A 20,525-nucleotide genomic window follows, 5' to 3' on the forward strand; every position below is an offset into this window, starting at 1 on the left:
ACTGAATGTGCTCTGTATTATAACTATTCAAGTTCTAATAAGACTATGTCAAAGTCTTGTTAAGCTCAAGCCTAAATTCGTTCCTAAACAGTTCATATCCAGTTGTTCTGTACTAACATCAACCTGTATCTTCCATAGTTGTCTGTTTTTTCTTTATGATCTTTATTTCCCTAATATCTTAACAGACAGCTGTTAATCCCTTCAGCCCCTTTTCTGCTAGGTGAAACAAACCTCTTTTCCTGATAAGAGACAGGCTTTTCATTCTCCTTGGCATCCCAGTAGTTCTTTGCACCTGTCCTAGTAAGAACTCTTGTCTTGAATATGGGTAACTAGAATTCTGCAAAAAATTCCAGTTTCCATTCACCTCCTGTTYTAAGAGGTGAGTAAATTCAGAGGCGCTGAGAGATTCTGGCTAAAAACAGACTGAGCCTACTGTTCTAATAAGTTATAAACTACAACAACGTTTAATGTTGGCCATAAACTGTCCCTTAMAGAAGTTCTACTAAAGAATGATAGGGGGAATATCTTGTGTATAATAAAGGTAGTGAGTGTCCCATCATAGTGTGAGCATCGTTGTACRCTTTTTTTGTATCAGTCCATTGGCGAAGGCTGCCTTGACCGCCCTTGGCTTTAGTAGAACTGTTCTTTCTCCTTCTGGGGAGGTTCCACTGGCACCAATTTCTCTCTGCGCTGGTTCACCCAGCACAAGGAGGTCTTCACGTATTTCCTGAAGGAGAAGAAAACGATCACCGTTTAATACACTGGGTGGAGTGTTTTTCCCAYTAGATACAGAGCTGGCAGTGCAGTTGCACAGTTTGGCAAAGTGAAGACTAAAACCAGCCTGTTCCCAGGGTGGCTCGAGGTGCATGCCTGCCCCTGCCTGCATCCTTCTTCCCCCTTTCCCCACGAGATGGCAGATTTGCCCACAGCTTTCCCCGTCCATGGCACTGTCCTGGTTTCAGATTCTTTAGCTCACTGCAACCATGCTTTGGCTTTGTACATTGTTTTTTTTTTTTTTTTTCCCAAGATGAGGAAGGAAAGGAAGAGCCAGCTTTAGGCTTCGTCAGAAATCCGCATTTCTCAGCCTATTAAGCAGTAATCACCCCGTTGTGCTGCCAGGGAGATCGGAGACCTCCAGGGCAGAAAGTGCAGCAATCATCTGTTCCTGCAGCAGAATTAACTGCAGGCTTTCTGCAGTGGAAAAAATTACTTTTTCCTACCTCATAAACAAACTCCTTCAAGGCTGGCAGAGTTGTAGCACACCCTTTAGAAAAATCTTCTATAATAATCTAAAAATTCCAAATACACAGTGACCCATCACAGTAGGCTGTTCCAAGCTAATTAGCTTCACTATCAAAAAATGTGTGTCTTATTTTTCAGCCCGAGTGTTTCTCCCTGCGTCTTCAGGGCTGCTTCACCAGGTGCAATTTGTCTTGTTTCCAGGTAGGGACGGAGTGAAAGAGGCTGCACTTGCCTGCTGAAGTTAGGATTTGCTGAATAATCACGGGATGCTGCTGAGCAGCAGCTGCCAGCAGCATGCCCACTCATGGCAGCGTAGCCCTGCTGTCACCCTTGAGCCCCAGGAAAATTTGGTCACTGGATTATTCTCTCTGTGGTTTCTTCTTCCTTTTTATTCATTATGCTAAACACTTCTGAGAGCAATTCAAGAGAGCAAAAAGCTGGTGCAGTGTGCTCCTTGCACATATCAGAAGAGTCCCATGTTTTACATACCAGACCTACTTTCGGTAGGGTACAGTCTTTTCTGTATTTTTATGGCCAGAAACAACTGAAAAGGAAGGAGGCAGTAGCACATTTTTAATAAAAATTACCAGTTAATTTATGGCAATGACACCCGCATTTGGAGGTTGTGAGTACATGGCATGTACCAGAGAACTGTTTAATTTTATTCTCCAAACTGATGTTCTACTTCTATTGAAGATATGTAATTCCAAGGACCGCCCTGCTTCTGAGGATGGGAAAAAGACAGATGGAGTCAAGTCACACAAGAACAGTCAAAATGAGTCATATTAAAGGAAAAAAGGTTGGAGCCATTCCCATCACCAGCATATATATCTGTCTCTCTCACTGCTGTTACACTCTATTTATTGAATGTGATGTAGATACAAAACATATACTGGAAGAACCTTTTTTGGATATGATCTCCTACAGAGCCACACAAGACTCAGGAAACCTACTAGAAATCCCAGTCTAAAAGAATTAGAAAAATTTGCATAAAACCTTGAAGCATTTGAGACAGATCTCTTTCGCCCTCTTCCCGCCTGCTGGCCAATGCAGACAGGGCCCTAGACATGCAAGCTCAGGTCACTTGTGTGCTCTGCCTCCTCTCCAGGAACTCAAATCAGCCAAGTGCATGGGCAGCCAGGTCTGGCTACTGATACTCATCACAGTAAAGCTGATGGAAGAAAACCACTATCATACCAGCTTAATGTTTGCTTGGCCGCCGTGGCCGCACTTGCAGGCTGAAGCCTTGACAGAGTCTCGTTCTTTCGGGGGAAAAAAAAAAAGCTTTTTTTTTTTTTTTCCTTTGTATATAGCATTAAAAGGTTTTGCACCTCTGGCACCACTGGGATGCAGTCATGTTCAGTACTTACTGTTTAGCTAGTTCCATGGATATTTGCTCCAAAGAGCAGCCTTTTGTCTCTGGTATAAACACAATAACAAAAGCCAGGGATGCTAGACTCATTATTGTGTAAATGAAACACATCCAGGACAAGCCAATAAGGTCTACAAAAGAAGAAAACATATTTATTATTTTCAAGCATTACAATAATTTTTATGTTGGTATATTTTATAAGTACAGTCTCTAGTGCACAGGAGCAATCAGAGAGAAGTTAGGCTATTATTCTYAGCTCTCTTATTTGTGCCTAGCTATAATTTGAAAAAGAAGGGTGCTTTTGCTTTTTCTAGTAGTCCTTATGAAAGAAAACTGAGGAGTCCATATTGGCCTGTTTAGCATAAGCCTATTGATGTATTATGTTTAGTGTCACTTTGGATGAAAACAGTGAGTAACCATTGTTACTGGTTTATGCAAAGGCACAGGGAGCCACAAGCTCCTCAAAATTCCACCCGTGTCTGGTTTTGTTGCAAATTCTTTCATACAGAGAGGGAAAAAAAGCATTTTTTTTACATTGTTCTAGTTGACTCCAGTTAATCCTTTCAGCCTGTCAGTTCCCAGCATTTCTACGGCAAGCCAGGGGTTCTGTCCAAGAAAAGGATTTAAGAGTTAAGTCCTAAGGGGTCCATCCAATAATTTTTTTTCTTTTGATACTGCAGTCCAGGGACAGATGATGTCCCCAGGCTGAAGGGAGACGCGCTACAGCCACAGCATGTGTCTGAGGATGGGATATGCACAAAACTGACAGGCTACTGCAATCCTATAGCCTTCTTTGCTAAATCTGAACCAGCCAGTTGAGACATTTGCCAATTGTGTCATGAGCTAAAAATTGCAGCTGAAGCTGCTATTTCAGCCAGGATCTTCTACATCAGATACCTAAGTACAGGTCGTACTGGCTTCAGTGAGATCAGCATATACTTATTTGAAGACAGAATTTCAAATTAAGCCTTTCTGCTGAAGACTAGGAACTCATATTTGCTTGTAGTTACACTTGCATAAATCCAGATTAGATCCAGCTAAACCAACAGAGTTACTGTGGATTTAGATTTATTGTAGCCAAGAAGAAAATAATGGATATACAAGCATTAACAAGCAATACTGCACGTTAGGAGAGGATCTACAAGCTGAAACAGTTGATGCTAAAAGCCTGATGTCCACACTGTCTGCTTCAGGGGGTATTTCCTTAAGACAAGTTCTATTCTAGTTCAAGGACTTGAACAAATTTTCGCAGCTGGGGAGTATTCACTGTGCACAGGGAGGAGGATTGGTTTTGTCCAAAYGTTTGTGCAGTTTGGAATTGCTCTATGATGCAAACCCAGGTGCAGTAAGTCAGGACAACTGGAAGACTTGCTTCTGAAGAGGAGGCTYGATCGAATTAAAGTGTTAGTGTAGACACAAAGGATTTGGCTTGATACCCTTCTCTTCCTTTTAATCAATATTTAATCAATGTTTCTTCTTAAAGAAGGAAAAGAGAAATAGAGAAAGAAAAAAAGAAAAAGAAGCAAAAGCAAGAAGAAAAAGCAAGAAAAAAGAAAAAGAAAAAAAGGGGAAATGCCAGTGTGAAACATTTTAGTCATAGGTCACCTTCATTTTAAATAACCCATCTCAAAACACATCTAACAGGATGAAATCCACCTCTGAACTCTTTGTGGGTCTGCTTTCAATTGCTTGCCTGTCTCTGCCTCTGTTGGAGAGTAATGTAGAGTTAAGGGAAACCTGGAAATTCTGTTCCTCCTTAGATTTTGATCAACAGTGCATATTTTCTTCCAAATAATACTAAAAATTAAAATTTGCAAAGCTTCTTGTGAAATAAAATTAGAAAAACTTATTTCCAATCAATGCATTTCAATGTTGATAATTAGTCTCTTCTTTTGTTTATCATTGCATTACAATTAGTTATGTGGTAATCTACTTTGTGATATTAAAACATGAAAAATTTTTACATTGCAAATTCATRTTTTTCTAAATCAAAGTTTCTCAAAGTCAGGACCTTCCTATTCAATTGAATGACTTTAATGTGATGTTATTTTTTTTAGGTAAAAAATGATCAGAAAAGCTGCCATCTGATCTAAAGCAGAACTTCACTGACTTCAGAGGGAGACTAAAGCCTAAATACTATGCATTTATAACTCATTAAAAAAATAGTATTTTTGAAAGGCAGATTCACAGCCTGCAGAGCTGATCTACCAGCTGTTCTGATAGAGCAATGCTGTGATGCTGTAGCTGCACAACTAGCTTCAACCGGTGTCTTTGTGGGCTGCTGCCGAAAAGTGTCCCACAGGCAGCTACGCACACTCTCTTCTTTTTCTGTGGTCCCAGTATTAGCACTTACACAGTTGCATGGTGAGCTGAACAAAAAAGTTGTACACAGAGTAGTTTTCAGCCAGGGCCGTTCCCTAATCTGGCTGACAACACCATGTCCATTCAAAAAGGGAGAAGAGATTCCCAGCCAGTGGTGCAGGGAAAGTGGAGCTGCTACCTTAAACAGCAGGGCACATATAAAATGATGATGAGCCCACATCCTCAGTCTCCTCTGCTACGCTTACTGTGTGCTGTTTACGGATGTGTTGTTGTAGGGCCCACAGGACAGTCAAAATTACTAGCATAAGAAGGATCCAGAGGATACATTAAAGTTACAAAACCAAACAGCACCTAAACAGACCTCTGAATTTAGCTCCTGGGGCATGATGCACGAAGTTCTAGCAATAGTATTTCTGTTGGAAGATTTGTTATGCCCACTAGGAGAACATCAACTTGGAGTGTCACAGAGAAGGCTTACCAGTTACAGTCAAAAATGTCAAGGAGATGAGAAGATTAATACCCCAGTTCATGCTAGAGGTCAAAGCCATGGCCCGTCCTCTGATCCCACCAGGGAAAATTTCACTCAATACTAGCCAAGACACTGAAATGGAAGAAAAAAATAAAAGATGTTATCTTTGACAGCACAGCTTTCCTTGCCATAAATCCATAAATTCAGATGAAGCAATTTGAAAGAATAAAGTGTTTTTCAGGGATGTGAAGTACCTGTAGTCCCAAGCCTGGGAGGATAACCTGTGCTATCCTATAGCTGTGTGCTGCAGCGGGCAGCAGACTGGGATGTCCTGTTCTGGCTAGCTGCTCCGCTGGTGAGAGCGTGGGTGGCACCGCAGAGCAGAGCCACGAGCTGGGTCTTGCAGTGCACACGTAACCGTAGAAATATGAAAGGCCACAGGGAAGTGAGCTTTGACAGCACATCTGTGTATGAAAGGGAGCTCTGACTAAATAACTCTCAAGTGACATAACACTAATGGAACTGGGGCAGCAAACCAAAGTAATCTTTAGTTTCAGAGCAGCTCTGTGTGTTTATGCCACCTTATAAATCAGCCTGCCAAACTGAAGCAGGTTTGCCTTTCCAGCTCTCTGCTACAGACAATTAGATTGCTGAAGTATAAATGAAGACAGAGGTCCTGATCTTTGGCTGCTTCATACCACACCACAGTACAAGTGATCTAAAGGCTGTTGTTTCTAGCTCACAATAAAAAATTYAGTCATGTAGACCTGGTGGGGTTACCACCTTAACAGTAAAAGCAAATAAAAGACTCTACATTCCTGGGCTATGGCAATTCCTCGATGTTAAAAAAATTCCTTTTGTTAGGCATTAGTGCAAGGTTGCTCTAACTTATGGAGAGGTCATGAGTTAGCGAAAGACCAACACAATTGTTACATGTGGATGAAGTGTGTCTTCAAATCCTTGGACATGCCCATACTAAGGTTGATCCTATGTGATGTAGTTTCTGAAAAATAACAGATAGGGGTTTTCTCAGGACATTTGCATTGTACAGTCATAAAGTTACATTTTAAAAATAGAATACTGTGAGTCTGAGTGTGTATCACACACTTCAGACATTTCTAAGGCACCTGTTTAACACAGTACTAGCAAAGATGTAAAAGAAAAAAATGCTGTGTGGAAGGAGAGTATAAAGGACTAACTGAAAAAAGGAAAAATCAACTGAATCTTGTGTTAACAGAGAAGAGTCAAGCAAGTACCACAGATTCAAATTTAGTGATATTTTGGAGCTGACACAGATATTCCCTCCCCCCCCGCTGCCTCTTTTTTAATTAAAAAAAATATACCAAGCCTTACTTCCACACTGTGAGTGACCTAGTAAAGTGGTGACCTTATTCCAGAAGTAGGAAAAACAATCAAGACCATAACGCATAACAGCATAATACAGTTACACACAGTCAAATAGCACACAGTTATACTACAACAAGCATATCTAACAACAGCTGTAGAGACACCTTTTTTTGCTGACCTGGATCACAACAAAGTTTAATATATCCACTGCTGACAAGACAAACTTTGTTCTAAATAAACGCTTCAGACATGTTCACTGAGCTCTCTACACATGGGAAAAAAAGAAAATAAAAGATTACTGGCTTTTAAAGCAGATATTTTTCAACATCAGGCCAGCTAGTGTTGCTCCTGAGTGAAACCAGGCCTTGGCAATGCATGGGAATCTTATTATTGTATTTTGTCCCTCTTCAGCATCAGGCCTGTTGAAATATATATTGTTAGTCATAGATGATATAACATGTCACAACAGGAAGCGCTAGCCAAAAATGCGAAGCAAGAGAAGTGAGTGAGACACAAAGAAACTCTTCTTAGCAGTCCCTAAACTGCCTGTGGAATACATCCTCATAGGATAGCATTACAGCCAGAAGCTGAGCAGGACTGGAAAATGATTGTATGTGAGGATCGGCAAAAAGAATATTTATAGACACATTAGATAGGATTAAAATAAAGTTTGAAAGAATTCAAACCCGCTTCTGCATGGCATAAACCAACCTGTGATGACAGGATTAGGAGTGCACTTTCTCTCTGGGCACTTTGTTCTGCATTTGCTTAGCTGAGATTTTTCTTACATTCAAGCAATTGTCAGTGGCTGCTCATGGAGGCATTGAACTAGATGGATCATGTCCTGTTCACCGACATGGCAGCTCTGATGTACTGGGCAAGCCTTGAGCCAGATTAGTTTCAATAGTATTATGAGCACTGGGAGACTGCTTATGCCACAGGTAACATGAGTGATACTGCAGCAGCTCCAGTACCATGCACTTTTATGAGGACAGATAGGCTCTTTTAGGCTAAATACAATTTGTTTGGAAGTATAAGACATTCTGTTTTTCTGTTCAGAAACCAAAGTACTTGAGCATCTGCATCAGCCACAGTAGTGCTTAATTGCTATTATTTCAACCAATTATTTTAGTTCAGAAAGATCCATCCAATGTACCAGATCTGTTCTTCGTATTTGCTAGTGGTAGCTGCTTCCTTTGATATACCCTTGACCTCTACTTCATTGGAAAGCAGTGGATAATTTTGTTCTCCCGCCTCTCCCCCATGGAGAAATAGCAGTTGCAGAAATATGACACTTACTGCAGTTTATCCCTTTCCCCGAGCTGAAGCAGTGATAATGATCAATTCTTTGCTTTTAGCAGCTCTCTGGGATTGTTTTTACTATCTGTATCTTTGCCAAAAAGCAGCAGCTGCTGTAGGCTCAGAGGAGATGTGGCTTTCTCTTGGAAAGCCAGTAACGGGGTTCTCACTCCCATTCATAGTAATGATTGCTGCCACCTTCAGACGTACACACAGCGTGGCAGAAATTTAACCTGCAGACTCCCAAAGTCACTGCAAACAAACTGCAGGCTCTACCTTCACAAACTGAGCCTTTACATTTCACAGTGGAAAGCAGCCCATCCTTGAAAACAAGGTCCAAATAAAATCTCTTCCTCCCCTCTCCATCTGCTATGTAATCTAACCTTATTTCCAAATGACAGTAGTAATCATATTGCATACACTCAATACTTTTTGATATCTACTTTGGCAATCCTTGGCTAGTGTTTGTGGAGTGCATGAGAAAAGAGCTGTTCTTTCCAGCTCAAACGTGGTAAAGAAATGAGGCTAAAAGAGCCTCACTTTTGCTGACATGTAGTGAGTAGTATGTAGACCATGGTTAAGAATGAATGTACAGTTGAATATTTTATTATGGTAAAATCTAGAGAAAAAGACACCCACTGCATATACAGATGTAGAATTTAATTCAAATAAAATATCACGTTGGATAAGAATACTTAAATGCTTCAGTAAGTACCACAGTCCCTTTGTGTGGTACTCACTTCAGCCGATGTGCCAAAATTCTTTACCCAAATAGGAAGAACAGAGGGTTMGGATACACAGTCATTCACTTGACCAAAATACACAAAGATACTCTGTTTTATTGGTTATAACATTTCAAACTCAATATTCTTGTAGAAATGGAAGAGCTAAGGTTCTACCATAGTAACATATAGCTTCAAAAGGAGAACATTAAAATAAGGATGCTTGTTATAAGGGAAAATGTTCTAGAAAGGATATGGAGAATGTGTAACTTACCTGATTGGAGACTTAAAATATATATACAACCAAATAAATAGAAAAAGCTCAGCACAGTTAAACAATTAAGTTAAACAATTAATTATAATAACAAGCTATTATAAACAGAAAAATCCATTCCAAAAAAGCTGTGTGCTGTGTCCAAACAAAGAAAATATAGGATAAATCCTGAAAAGTTTTTTGTTAAATCATAACCAGGAAGGCAATTATTTTGAAAATTCTCTTATGCTAAGAACATAACATGCCAGAAGCAGGAGCTTCTACCAGCCTGTGTGTGGGACAGTACTTCAGTAATGCAGGCTGTAGGAGAAAAATATGGGTATGCTCTTTACCTCAGTGTTCACTCTGAAAAAGTTTAAGCGTTTTCCAAAAGAGCCTGTGTTTATGGGAGACAAATCCTGACAGACTATTTCTAACTGCAGTATAAGGAAACAAAAGTATAAGGCCAGTTTTCACAGGGTAAGGATAACTACATTTGCTCAGAATACTGCCAGATGATTCAGGAAAGGGAGGTGAATGGAGATACAAAATTTACTGATGATATTAAATTATTCAAGGTAATAACAATGAAAAAGGATCGCAAAGAGTTGCAAAAGAATCTTAGAGTACTTCGATAAGATGACACACAAAATTCATTATTAATAAAGGCTAAGTACCACATATGGGGAAAACCGACCCTCAGCCCCCGCACCCGAACGCCGTCATGACTCGGGGGATGACTCCTTCGTGGACAGTTCAGAGACAGATCAGCTCATGCAAGGCAATGTTCGTGGAGCAAACAGAGGCTTGGCAATTATTGGGAAAGGAGCACCAAGGAAGACAGAAAGTGTTCCTACACCCTATGTGTGCACATCACGCCCCCATGACTGTAGGTTGGTCCCCTCTCAGAACTGGATGAAGGAAGGTATGGAAGGGGTTCTCTGCATGGAGCAATTAAACGAATTAGGGCTCTTGAGCTTAGAAAATATATGGCTGGGGAAAACAAGAGTTGAAGCCTATAACATTGTGACAGTGAATAGAGCAGGTTTTTTCATTGCTTTTTGTAGGATACAAACAAAAAGAATTCAACTAAAGTTACCAGGCACAGCTAACTTCAGGGGAAGCAGGAGGGTGTGCTTTGTCAGGGAACGCATACTTTAATTATGGAGCTCGCTTTCACAAGATGCTTCAGATGTGGAAAATGTTAGCCAGTTAAAAATGATTAAGTGCTGGATGTTGAAATATTATTTCTCTATACACATGGAAGAAGATCCATCAAGGGCTATTAAATACAATAACAGAGATAAACCCCTAGTGTTTTTTTTTGAAGTCCCTAAACCACAGATAGCCAGAAGGACATATTGTGCATTCTGCATGTGCCTTTTCTTATGTATTGAGCATCTGCTATTGACTGTTCTTGGCGACAAGGTAATAGATTGATTGTGTGGCCCTTCTGTATGAGCCAATGTGGAAAATTTAAGGAGCTTTATATTCAGGCTGTTAGCAAAGAGATGCCTCAGAACCTTGTGTGACTTCTTCCTTTATTCAACTATGCAGTTAAAAAGAAAAAGAAAAAAAAAAGATAGAGACTTAGATCAGAGAAGCAGAAAATGGGAACATCTGAGAAATACTGTGAACTCAACATTGAAGTAACGTACATGAATGAAGAATGTCTTTGTTTTGACCTCATTCCTGCCAGGAGGCAAAAGTAAATTGGAAGCTGCACAGCAGCTCTCATTAATGAAATATTAGATTCCTTTGGTATTCATTTGCTGCTTAGCATTTTTTCCTTTCCTATACCTGTATTGTGTGAGATCAAGTTCTTTATGGTGAGATTTAGAGAGTAGCAATTGGAACATTTGAAAGAATTCAGAGTTTCTGAGGTATAAGCTGTAGAAAGAGATTAAGTGTACTTACAGCTTAGGACAGAAGTAGGCACAAGTATGTAAGACTTTGAAAGGAGCAGACTGAGTTGTTAGCAACGAGAAACCTGACCGAAGATAGGGAAGGGATTATCCCACAAGTAATGCAGGCAGAACATCTAAGAACATGTAGCAAATTAACAAAGTCAAGAAAGGATTCAGGCAAGCAGCTATCAAGCTGCTGAGGGAGGAAGGAACTGAAAGGACATGGCCAATGACTAGGTTTGCTGAAAGCAAACTTTTTTCCGGGCTTATGAAAGCCAATAGGTCTTTTATTTATCTGTTTTCTGGCTCTACTGAGTATTAACACAAATAGCTAGATGACCAACTGCTTCTCCAAGAAGGCTAGCTTCAGATGTAGTTTGCCTTGCCGTGCAGATTTTAACCGGTGTTCTCGTAGAGGTCATTGGCCCAAGCCCTTGCAGTGTGCACAGGGATGAGATTCCTGCCTGTGAGTGCACACGGTGCTGGAACTGAACGAGAATTTTCTGCTGTAACACACCAGCACTGTCCCACACTGCTCCCAGCATGGACAGTTGGATACTGGGATGACATTGCACCACATAAAGAGGCTGCTGCCCTGATACCACGTCCCGTCACTCACCTCGGCCTTGCTGCTGAGTTTCCCACCTTTCTATATCTACTGGAGGAGGAGGTCTGTGATCACTCCCTGCCCTATTTCAGTCAAAATGATCCAAATGAGCAAACTGTGAAAATTTTTTAAGGTAGCTCACTGTGATTGAACTGGATTAGGGAATCACCCAAGCAGCGGAGTCAGCAGGTCAGGATCCATGAAATCTGGGCAGACAGTAAACAGCAAAGAGAGCCCAAGCTGGGCCCAGTTCCTCCAGGGGCCACTGGAGGGAGGGAGCCTCACGCTGGAAGAAGTGCCTTTTCCCGCTATGATGTAAATTGCTTTTGCAGGGTGGAAGATAGGGCTCCTTCCCACAACTCAGCTCCAAAGCAGAATCAAGGAGCTACTGCCTCATATTAACATGGATTATTTCTATCAGTACCTAGTCTTTCTTTATTTTCTTCAGTTCCTGCAGGCAATGATTTTTATAACTCTTCTCAAAAGGAAAGAGAAAATATTTTGTGGACAAACATCCCTGCAGGCTGTACAGGGAGTTTAACATCTCTCCCGATGGTGTTTTGACAGTGTAGCCACCCACAGAACATGACCTCTGTAAATGCTTTTGCAGCAGCTTTGGTGAAGCACAGCAAAGACAGTTGGAGGTTTTCTGGGGCTTGCAAAACTGAGGAATGTTTGGACTGGAAARAAGACAAGAGCTGGAAGGAGTTTGTCCTATTCCAGATCAGGTAATAGAGGCGTGATGCAAGAATAACGGACTGAAATTTGCTGGCAAATAAGGAGGCAATGAAAGGATGCATTACTTTGGAGAGCATGTGACTGGCCAGCGGACTGTTTGTCTGTCAAAAGCTAAGTCCAACCCTCCATGGGCACATGAAAGGGAGTGGAACAATTTTACTGCTAACAGATAAGGAAGTCAAGAGAGGTCTCAGCTAATCTTATGCCTCTGGCTATATTCTGATTTCTGCAGGTGAAAACAGTGTGTTTTCTAAAGCTTTCTAGATGTTTGAAAAAGGTTTGATTGMAGCTTCTCTCTGACTGAGTAGCTTTGATGACTACTGGTTATAAKATATCAGGACTGATGAACCAAAGAGTGGTGATCTGGCAAAGCTAATCCGAAATTCTTTTTTCTTCTCCCGTTCTGGTATACTATATTTACATTTCTAATGATTAGTCTTTTAGGATGAACCATTGAAATTACACATGTAAAACAAGTGGGATATCRTTCTTTTCTCTCTGAAGCTGTATTGTAGTAGATAAAAATAGCTGCCTAGTGTTCAAATTATTTGCATTGCTATCCAAAAGACAGGCTGAACACTCACATATACCTTTTTTAAGGAACCTTTTTTAGTGGAATGTGGAATTTTCAGTTCTCTAGCATCTCCTCTCCTTCACATTAAAACAGTAGGGGGGGGTTGGGGGAATGGACTATGGGACCAGCCCACCAGCTTGGTGGTGGGCCACTTGTCTTCTGGGCCACTTGAGGAGGAGTGTGKTGAGATATACTTCACCTCTGCTTTTCCCTAGCCATCCTTCCTCTTCTAAGCTCATTCTCACCACAGTGACCCTGCATTTAAACCTACATTTTAACTTGTGTTTTTATTTAATATTCTAACTTTTGTCTCCATGAGCCTGAAAAAAACTGTAACGCCTAGTATGGATTTTCCTGTCCCATGTAGGCGGTTCAACATATTCTTATAAACTGTGGTTCCCATCTGAATGATCACTGGGCAAAAACTGGTTGATCTATAAGGATCTAGTAATGATAAGACTGTGTTAGTTAATCCAATTTCAGACCCATTTTTCCCAATGCCTTCAGTGTTCTCAGCAGCAAAGATAGCRGTAGGATGCATCAAAGCTTTACAATAGGCAGATATGTAATAATCTGCATCTCTTTTTGAATCCCATAACAGAAATTGCTTTACACTGATATATGAAATGACAATTCTGTTTGCAACTTGATTTCACAGGCACTCTCTCTCTCATCCTTTGTTATATAGACACTCATAGTGTCTCATCAACACAGAACAGTTTGCATGGCAAGCAAAAGGAAAAAGAAGAAAAGGAAAGAAAAATGAAAACAAGCTTTCAAGGGAAAATGCACCTGATTATAATGAATCACATACTGTCATCCAAAAAAGGCTGTTCTAATTAAAACCTGAAATGTATATTCCTATTTGTAGGTGTTCGTTTGTTTCGAATATTGAATCCAGGATAATCCTCTAAGGCATTTGTAGAGGAATGGCTGCAGAAACCAAGGGCTCTAATTCTTAAGGAAGTTGCTCTTGAACTCGTTCAGTTTACCACGTATTTCACTCCTGAAAGTATGGAGAGGAGAAATTACGCGGCTGGGTGAGGTAAACGAACCTGCTCTTCCAGTATCCAAGGGGCAATGTCAGGCCCTGAGGGAGCTGTGCAACAGAAAGGTGTGCTGTTGGGACACAACAACCAGGGGCAATTTAAGCCTTTCCTCTTGCAAAATACAGAGTTGTGACACAGAAACTCCGTGGCCTAGGGAAAAAGAAGTCTCCTAATTCTAACGCAGTGGTTTATCTATTACACCATCCTGTCTGCTCAGGCTGCCAGTTTCCATCTTCCTCCGTAGTGCCAGTAAGTTTACATGATTTCACATGTTTACCACGCAGGTATCTCCCTCCCTCCCTCCCTCTCTCTCCCTCTCTCTTTTAACAAAATAATACGTGTTTTGGCTTGATGTTCTTTACAAGAGAAATAAAACACTGGCTTTGCATTTGAGGTCCTACTAAAGAGTTCTAGCTTTTTCACAAAGCTGACCCAAGAGCAAACTGCCTCTAAAGGATTTCCTCCCTTGCTCCCTAAGAAAACTGGATTTTATGATGTTTGACATATATGCTATAAACTTATATCCTTGACATGTACCCTATAAACAGATTTCAGTGTCACAGTGATGATCTCTTCTGCAAGAACGTGGTCAAGGGAAACCAGTGTAAAATCTTTCTTTATCTTTGATATGATTATCAAAGGACACTATTATTTACTGAATGCTTAAATATAACACTTGGCCTACAATGTAAGAAGGGCAAATATAGTTGATGAACGACAACCAGATGGTACATACAAGATGATATGCTTGATTCACTTGACAGTGCACAACTTTACTAAAGATAATGTCCTTGTGGAACAAAAACAAATTAGATTCAATTACTAATTAGTATCACAGCAATGTTCATTATGTAAATTTTTTATAAAGTGGATCTGGAGTTAAAATGCTTCACTTTGGCCAGCAGCTGTTAACTAACCAGAACGAACCAGCTACTTTAAAGCTATGTCTAAATTTAAGCACAGGAGTCATTCCTCTTAAGTCAAACAGTATGTTTGTGTCAATAGGTTCATTAAAATRCAAACATTAGGAGAGACTTATTTATATAATTCAGAGCACCAAGATCAAAATATTGAATTAAATCACTCTTTAAGTCTAGGGTAGTATGCCAAAAGGCAGTCAATCTTCTATCGTTTCAAGTGTGTTCTCTCAGGGCCAAGTTTTGTGCTCAGCAACCGCTGGCAGAACTGCTGGCACCAGGGTGACGTAGCAGTACAGTGCGGGCCACAGAGGTGCCTCTCGCTACACACTCCCTCTTTTCATGGTACTGAGGGCTCTGCCTTTAAAAAGGTAAAGCACTTGGCCTGAACTACCAAGTCRTTTCATCACTCTTGTACTTAAAAGTATTCTAGGAACACAGAAGTCAGTAGAAAACTTCCCAGATTTCATTGTGCGCTTCAGTATACACAGTCTTTGGGTTGAATAAGGCTACTCTGCTGCTTGCAAAATAGAGCCCTAAACTAATTATGTAGAAACTCTTAATGACATTGACCTGTCTCAGTACTGAGGAATATTTTTTCCTCTTTATGACATTTTTCACATTTAAAAAATCCTCCCAACTTGTAGGTTCTATCAGGTTAGGTAAGATTAACCTATCTTGCTGGTAATTTGAAGAACATCTTCTGCAATCTGAAAACCTATAATTCAGCATTCAACTGTCCAAAAATATCTTAAACAGGCTTTTACTTAACTTCTGTCAATCATTGTGTGAAAAGGTAAACTGATTGCTTGTATTCTTACGTGTTAACAAGGGCCTTCAGATAAATATTGCCTGGGGCAAGGCATTAGAAAGAGTGATCAATTCAAGGTCTAAGCTTTAATTTTCATTTTGGCATGCCTTTTCTTTCTACCACAGCTTGGTATGGACACAATGTGAAATAAAGGCCATATGAGGCACTGTTTGAATAGCACATGAATAATGAACTAGATAAACACTGGGAGTATCATATTCAAACTACATGTATGCACGCATTAAGAGATGATTCAGGACAAACGAACCATTCTAGAAAACTTGTCTTAAAATACAGAATCCAAGATCATTTAAAATTTTTTTACARTAGGACTTTCTGTACTGATCCTTAGTGAAAGACACACATTTTCCAGGTTTATTATTCTGGATCAGATCCAATAATACATTTAAATATTTGTTTCTTTTTCATCACTTGATTTAATCCCCCCACACGCTATCTTATTCAAAGGAAACCACAAAACAATGTAAAATTGATGCTGCTCATTTCTGTAAAATTTAAGGCCATAGTACAACCACTCTGCAAAATGTAGAAGCTCAAAAATAAAATATTGCAAACAAATATCATAGAAGTCAATGCTGAGCATGAATGCCTGTTAATATCAAATGTATATGCACTATAAATTAACCTAATAACCACAAGATTTGTAAAAGCCTGAAGTATTGCTCTAACGTCAAAGATATTGATGTGAATTCTCTGAAATATAGCTCCAATACCAAAGATATTCATGTGAATTCTAAATGCTCCTATCTTCTACCAGTGTTTTCCAGGTTAGTACAAGTCTATACGGTTTACAATATTCCAAAAACACAGGAACAACCAACTAAATCTGCTGAGAGTTATTGGCATTTTCTGAAATAGAATTTCCATATTAACAGTTCTCTTTTCCATAGTATTTTCTTGTTTCTAGTAGGGCATTTGGTGGCCAAGATTACATGTGAAAGCAGTTTGTTGCGGAGAAAAAAATAGTTGTATGTAATCTGGATCATAAGTGTAGCATGAGATAGGACCTCTGTGATCCCTGGGCTTTTCAGTGTCATATGTGAAACCGGTTCTTCTGTTTTTTGTTACAGGTGCATTTAATGACTGAGGAGAGTACTGAGGACCTCAAAATGCACAGAAAGACTTGTCCATTTAACCATGCTAATGAGTCATGCTTTAACTCAGGTAGTCATATAGTATGGGAGTCACAGAAACAAAGTCCAGTGGACTACATTTGTCTCCAGTGTAATTCTACGGACTTTAGGAGAATGTTAGAAGTCAGCATTTAGGCTTGCATAATCCAATAAAATACTTAAATATATACATGTGCAGATGACACGAGATTTCATAAGAAGACGACTGTTGAATTAAATGAGGGACTTATCTCCCTCACTATGTTCATAGTTTTCACTTTTCATGAGAACCTTTGAATTTTCATTTTGAACATGATCCTTCTTCCATCTTCTCTACTGTCCCCAATATACGGTCACCTACTTAAAAGCTTTTGCAATTACACAGAAACCTGTTAAGAACTGACACAGCAGGAGGAGCTCTTCTGAGCAAGGCATCAGTGCCATATGCACAACCCAAATGCAGACAGTCAGCATCTACCTCTCCACAAAAGCATTCCCCACTCCACAACAAAACATCCCTGTGATATGYATGGATCCGCTCCTTCCCCGATCTGCGTGCAGAACTCCCCAGGTAATGCCTAAGTCCTGTTTGCCTCAGTTCCTTATACCTGTTACRACAAATTCAGATCTGGGAAACAAGGTCTCTATTGGGTCTGCACTGAGCTAAAATAACTTGCTTCTCTGCCCAGGACTTGGAGCCACTCTGACTTTATCAGATGGAGAAGATTGACTCCAGACCACAGTGCATTTCTGTACTGTTATTCATGGTTCTACAGTCTCTCTTTCATTGACCCATTGCTGAGATAACCCTGTGTCAAAGGCATGAGGTTACGYTTTCAAAGACCTCCTCATTCAGGCTGTGTATAGAAAAATATGCAGGAAAGGTGCCCAARACTATGTGTAATTTAGATTTAAATGGTGCATATGGAGCAGATCAGGGCAGAGAATCAGGTCTTTAGTAAACAAGTGCCATCCTATACCTTAAATGAATTTTGTTTGTCAAGTGGGTGAGAAAAGCACCAGGGTTTTGGGCACTCGTGCTGGTTCAGGCAGGCTGAAGTTGCCCTACAGCTTTTTACCTGGAGAACTGTCTTGCACATGCTACATCCAGCTCAAAGAWTTCCAAATTTGCAGCCTTGTTTTGGAAAATAAGTCTGATACTCCAGAAGTCTGGCTTTCCTATATTTCCTAAATCTCTATATGTTGCACCAAACAGTGATGACCAGTGATGGAGAAGATATTTCTTTGTAAGAAAGGACCACTATATTTTGCCTCCCCAAATGATTTAAACATAACATCTCACAAATGAGCTGCTCTGCAACTATTTCAGTGAATTCTGTGTCATTTAATAAGTAGTCATATCTAGACCTGCTGTGACTAGAAGAATTTCTGTGTTTTCTTCAYATTTAATTCATTTCCAGGGTCACACTTAGCTTTTAGCTTTGTTGATGAGTTGGTGATCTACCTCTGCACTGCACTCATGTTATAAACCTGTGGTCAGTGCACCCTGTGCAAGGTGTAACATCATTCCTGTGAGGCTCAGATTTCCCATATCCCCTTTTTGCACTTAGCTGGTTCGTATGCCTGACCACAGGGGACTGCATTTCCTTGCAGACATTCTCTGAAATCAATCAAGAGTCCCCCTTGCACTTTTCACAGTACAGCCAGATTGATATTTCTTACAGGCTTTGCAGGTATCTTTTCCCTGCTGAGAGCAGTTCATCCTCATTTGACCTTTCTGATATACAGACAAGGGTAACTCAAGACAAAGACAAGTGCCGAGTAATAACTGCATTGAAACACCTTTGTAAACACCCCTAGGGAGACAGTCTGTGCTGTTCTGAGGTGTGATGCAACACCGACTTGTTGCACCTATAAAACATCCTAATAATTGTGTGCAACTGAGTGTGAACAAACAGTTGGATTGCATTTCATCGAACATAATTAATCCAAAACAGAGCAGCAGAAACACTCCTCTTATCTTGCCTAAGGGTTGGTGATATAAAAACAGAACACTCTAGAATCAAAAAAAGAGATTAAGCAGATGCTTGCTAGTCTGTGAATTCTTTYATAATGCAAAAATGGCTTTTATCTTTCACTGCCTATTTTTATCAAGGGCTCATCACTGTGTTGCCTGAGTGCTTTGATAAATTAAATGACAATATATTTAGTGTATGTTCAATTCATTAAAAAATCCAGTTATTTCAAATAATTTGAGAACAAAGGAGAAGCCATGAAAAACTCAGACATTTACAAAAGTCTGCTATGCAAGTCTGGCCTGCAACTAGCTCTTCAACTATCTTAGAAAAGGAAGGAAAATACATGAAAAAAGTATGTAARAAAGATGATACAGCCTAGGTTTTATGATTTGCCCTATGAAGAGTGTGCCATTTGGTGCTTACATATGTTCTCCTTTATCCCCACCTAATGTCATGTAGCATGGATTCAAAATAAAGCTACATTGAATTTTTTACAGAAATGGCCTAGCAAGGTGAGGGAAAGAGCAGGAAACTTTCTGCTCTGTGTCTAAAAGAGCCTGCTTTGGTCTATAGATTATGAACAGACGTGCCCCCAGCACCTCCTTCACCTCAGCCAGCAGAGCAGGAYGACATACTGCAGAGTCTGAGGCATTTGCATTGAAAATATAGTGGTGTTGTGGGATTGTTGTGCATCTGCACCTGGGCTCCCGGGGCATCGTCTGGCTGAACCAGCCAGCCTGTGCTGGAGTTTATGCTGCAGCCTTGATGCCTTGTTCCCTTTGTAGAATAGCTAGTGGCCAGTGGTCTGCTCCAGACCTCAGACCAGCTTTAGAAGGTGAATAAAATAAACATCTACAGACTACTTATTTCATATAACTGAAAGTGTTTGATTTATTCTTTACAATAAGAAAGGCCCACAAAGSATAAGAAATCTAGGCTTTTAATATATATTCAAGGCTTTGGACTCCAAGCAGGAAATGTTGAAGGTTAGATATGAAACACAAACCATAACCTCCCGTTCCAACCCAGGCTATGTAATTACATTAGATCATTTGCAGATTCCAGTAATTCCTTGACTCTCTTAYCTTTGCATTTTCTACACACTGTCAGTTTTAACTGAACACTGAATTTTTAAAGGTACAGAAGTATCCTGCAAATGCTTATCTGCACTTCGAGTCATCTGTTTCTCTCTTGTAAAACCTGTTCTTAACTTGCTACACAGATGCATCCTTCAGTTTAAATCCACTTTCCTCCCTCACTGTGTCTGTGTCATCAGTGATTCCAGCATGCTGGAGCTGAGATGGTGCCTGTTCCCTCCCGTTTGCTCATCTAGAACCTCTGTGCTCTCTGTCAAGAAAGAGGTCAGAAAGTAAGCATGGGAGTCTAAGACTTGTCAGATTAACATGGCAAAGGCACCACATTTCCTGCAGCCTACAACAAAGTGAACATCATTATCATTAGCATTATATCATGCCACCCCAGATGACAAGGAACCTATTTATAGCCACTTCACAGGAAAGCAGCTTTCAACAAGRGTCCAAACCTGAACACATGCCCTTGGAACACACAGGAAAGCTCAAGTAATATATTCTTTTCAGGGATGCACCCTTGCTTTTGCAGCTATGTCACTGAGAGCAGAATCCAGCCCCAGGAAGATTTGCAAGGAAGGGAATAATGCTGCARTAACGTTATCAGATTTGCTGCCCTGGCAATGAATGTTTATCTCACACAGCTCTCCTRGTGAGTAATGTTTAAAATAAATAAATACTGCTGGGGAGTTACTG

The 20,525-nt window shown here is 40.2% G+C and overlaps 1 protein-coding gene across 4 annotated transcripts in view; it reads right to left on the reverse strand.

Moving 5' to 3' along the window:
- Positions 1 to 441: 441 nt before the first annotated feature.
- Positions 442 to 20,525, reverse strand: part of SLC2A12 (solute carrier family 2 member 12) — a 30,138-nt gene continuing 10,054 nt past the window's right edge. For 3 of the 4 annotated variants that reach the window (XM_085301871.1, XM_085301868.1, XM_085301869.1), the window contains 3 exons: positions 5,415 to 5,537; positions 2,613 to 2,745; positions 442 to 727 (listed from right to left, as the gene is read on the reverse strand). In XM_085301871.1, coding sequence (XP_085157997.1) covers positions 631 to 727; positions 2,613 to 2,745; positions 5,415 to 5,537 — 353 coding nt within the window. In that variant the 3' untranslated portion in view covers positions 442 to 630. The remainder of the gene's footprint in view (positions 728 to 2,612; positions 2,746 to 5,414; positions 5,538 to 20,525) is intronic. The other variant, XM_085301870.1, reaches the window with a different exon arrangement.

This window comes from Rhea americana, unplaced genomic scaffold, assembly GCF_003343005.1.
Source record: "Rhea americana isolate MKP2758 unplaced genomic scaffold, rheAme1 scaffold_180, whole genome shotgun sequence".
NCBI classification, from domain to species: domain Eukaryota; kingdom Metazoa; phylum Chordata; class Aves; order Rheiformes; family Rheidae; genus Rhea; species Rhea americana.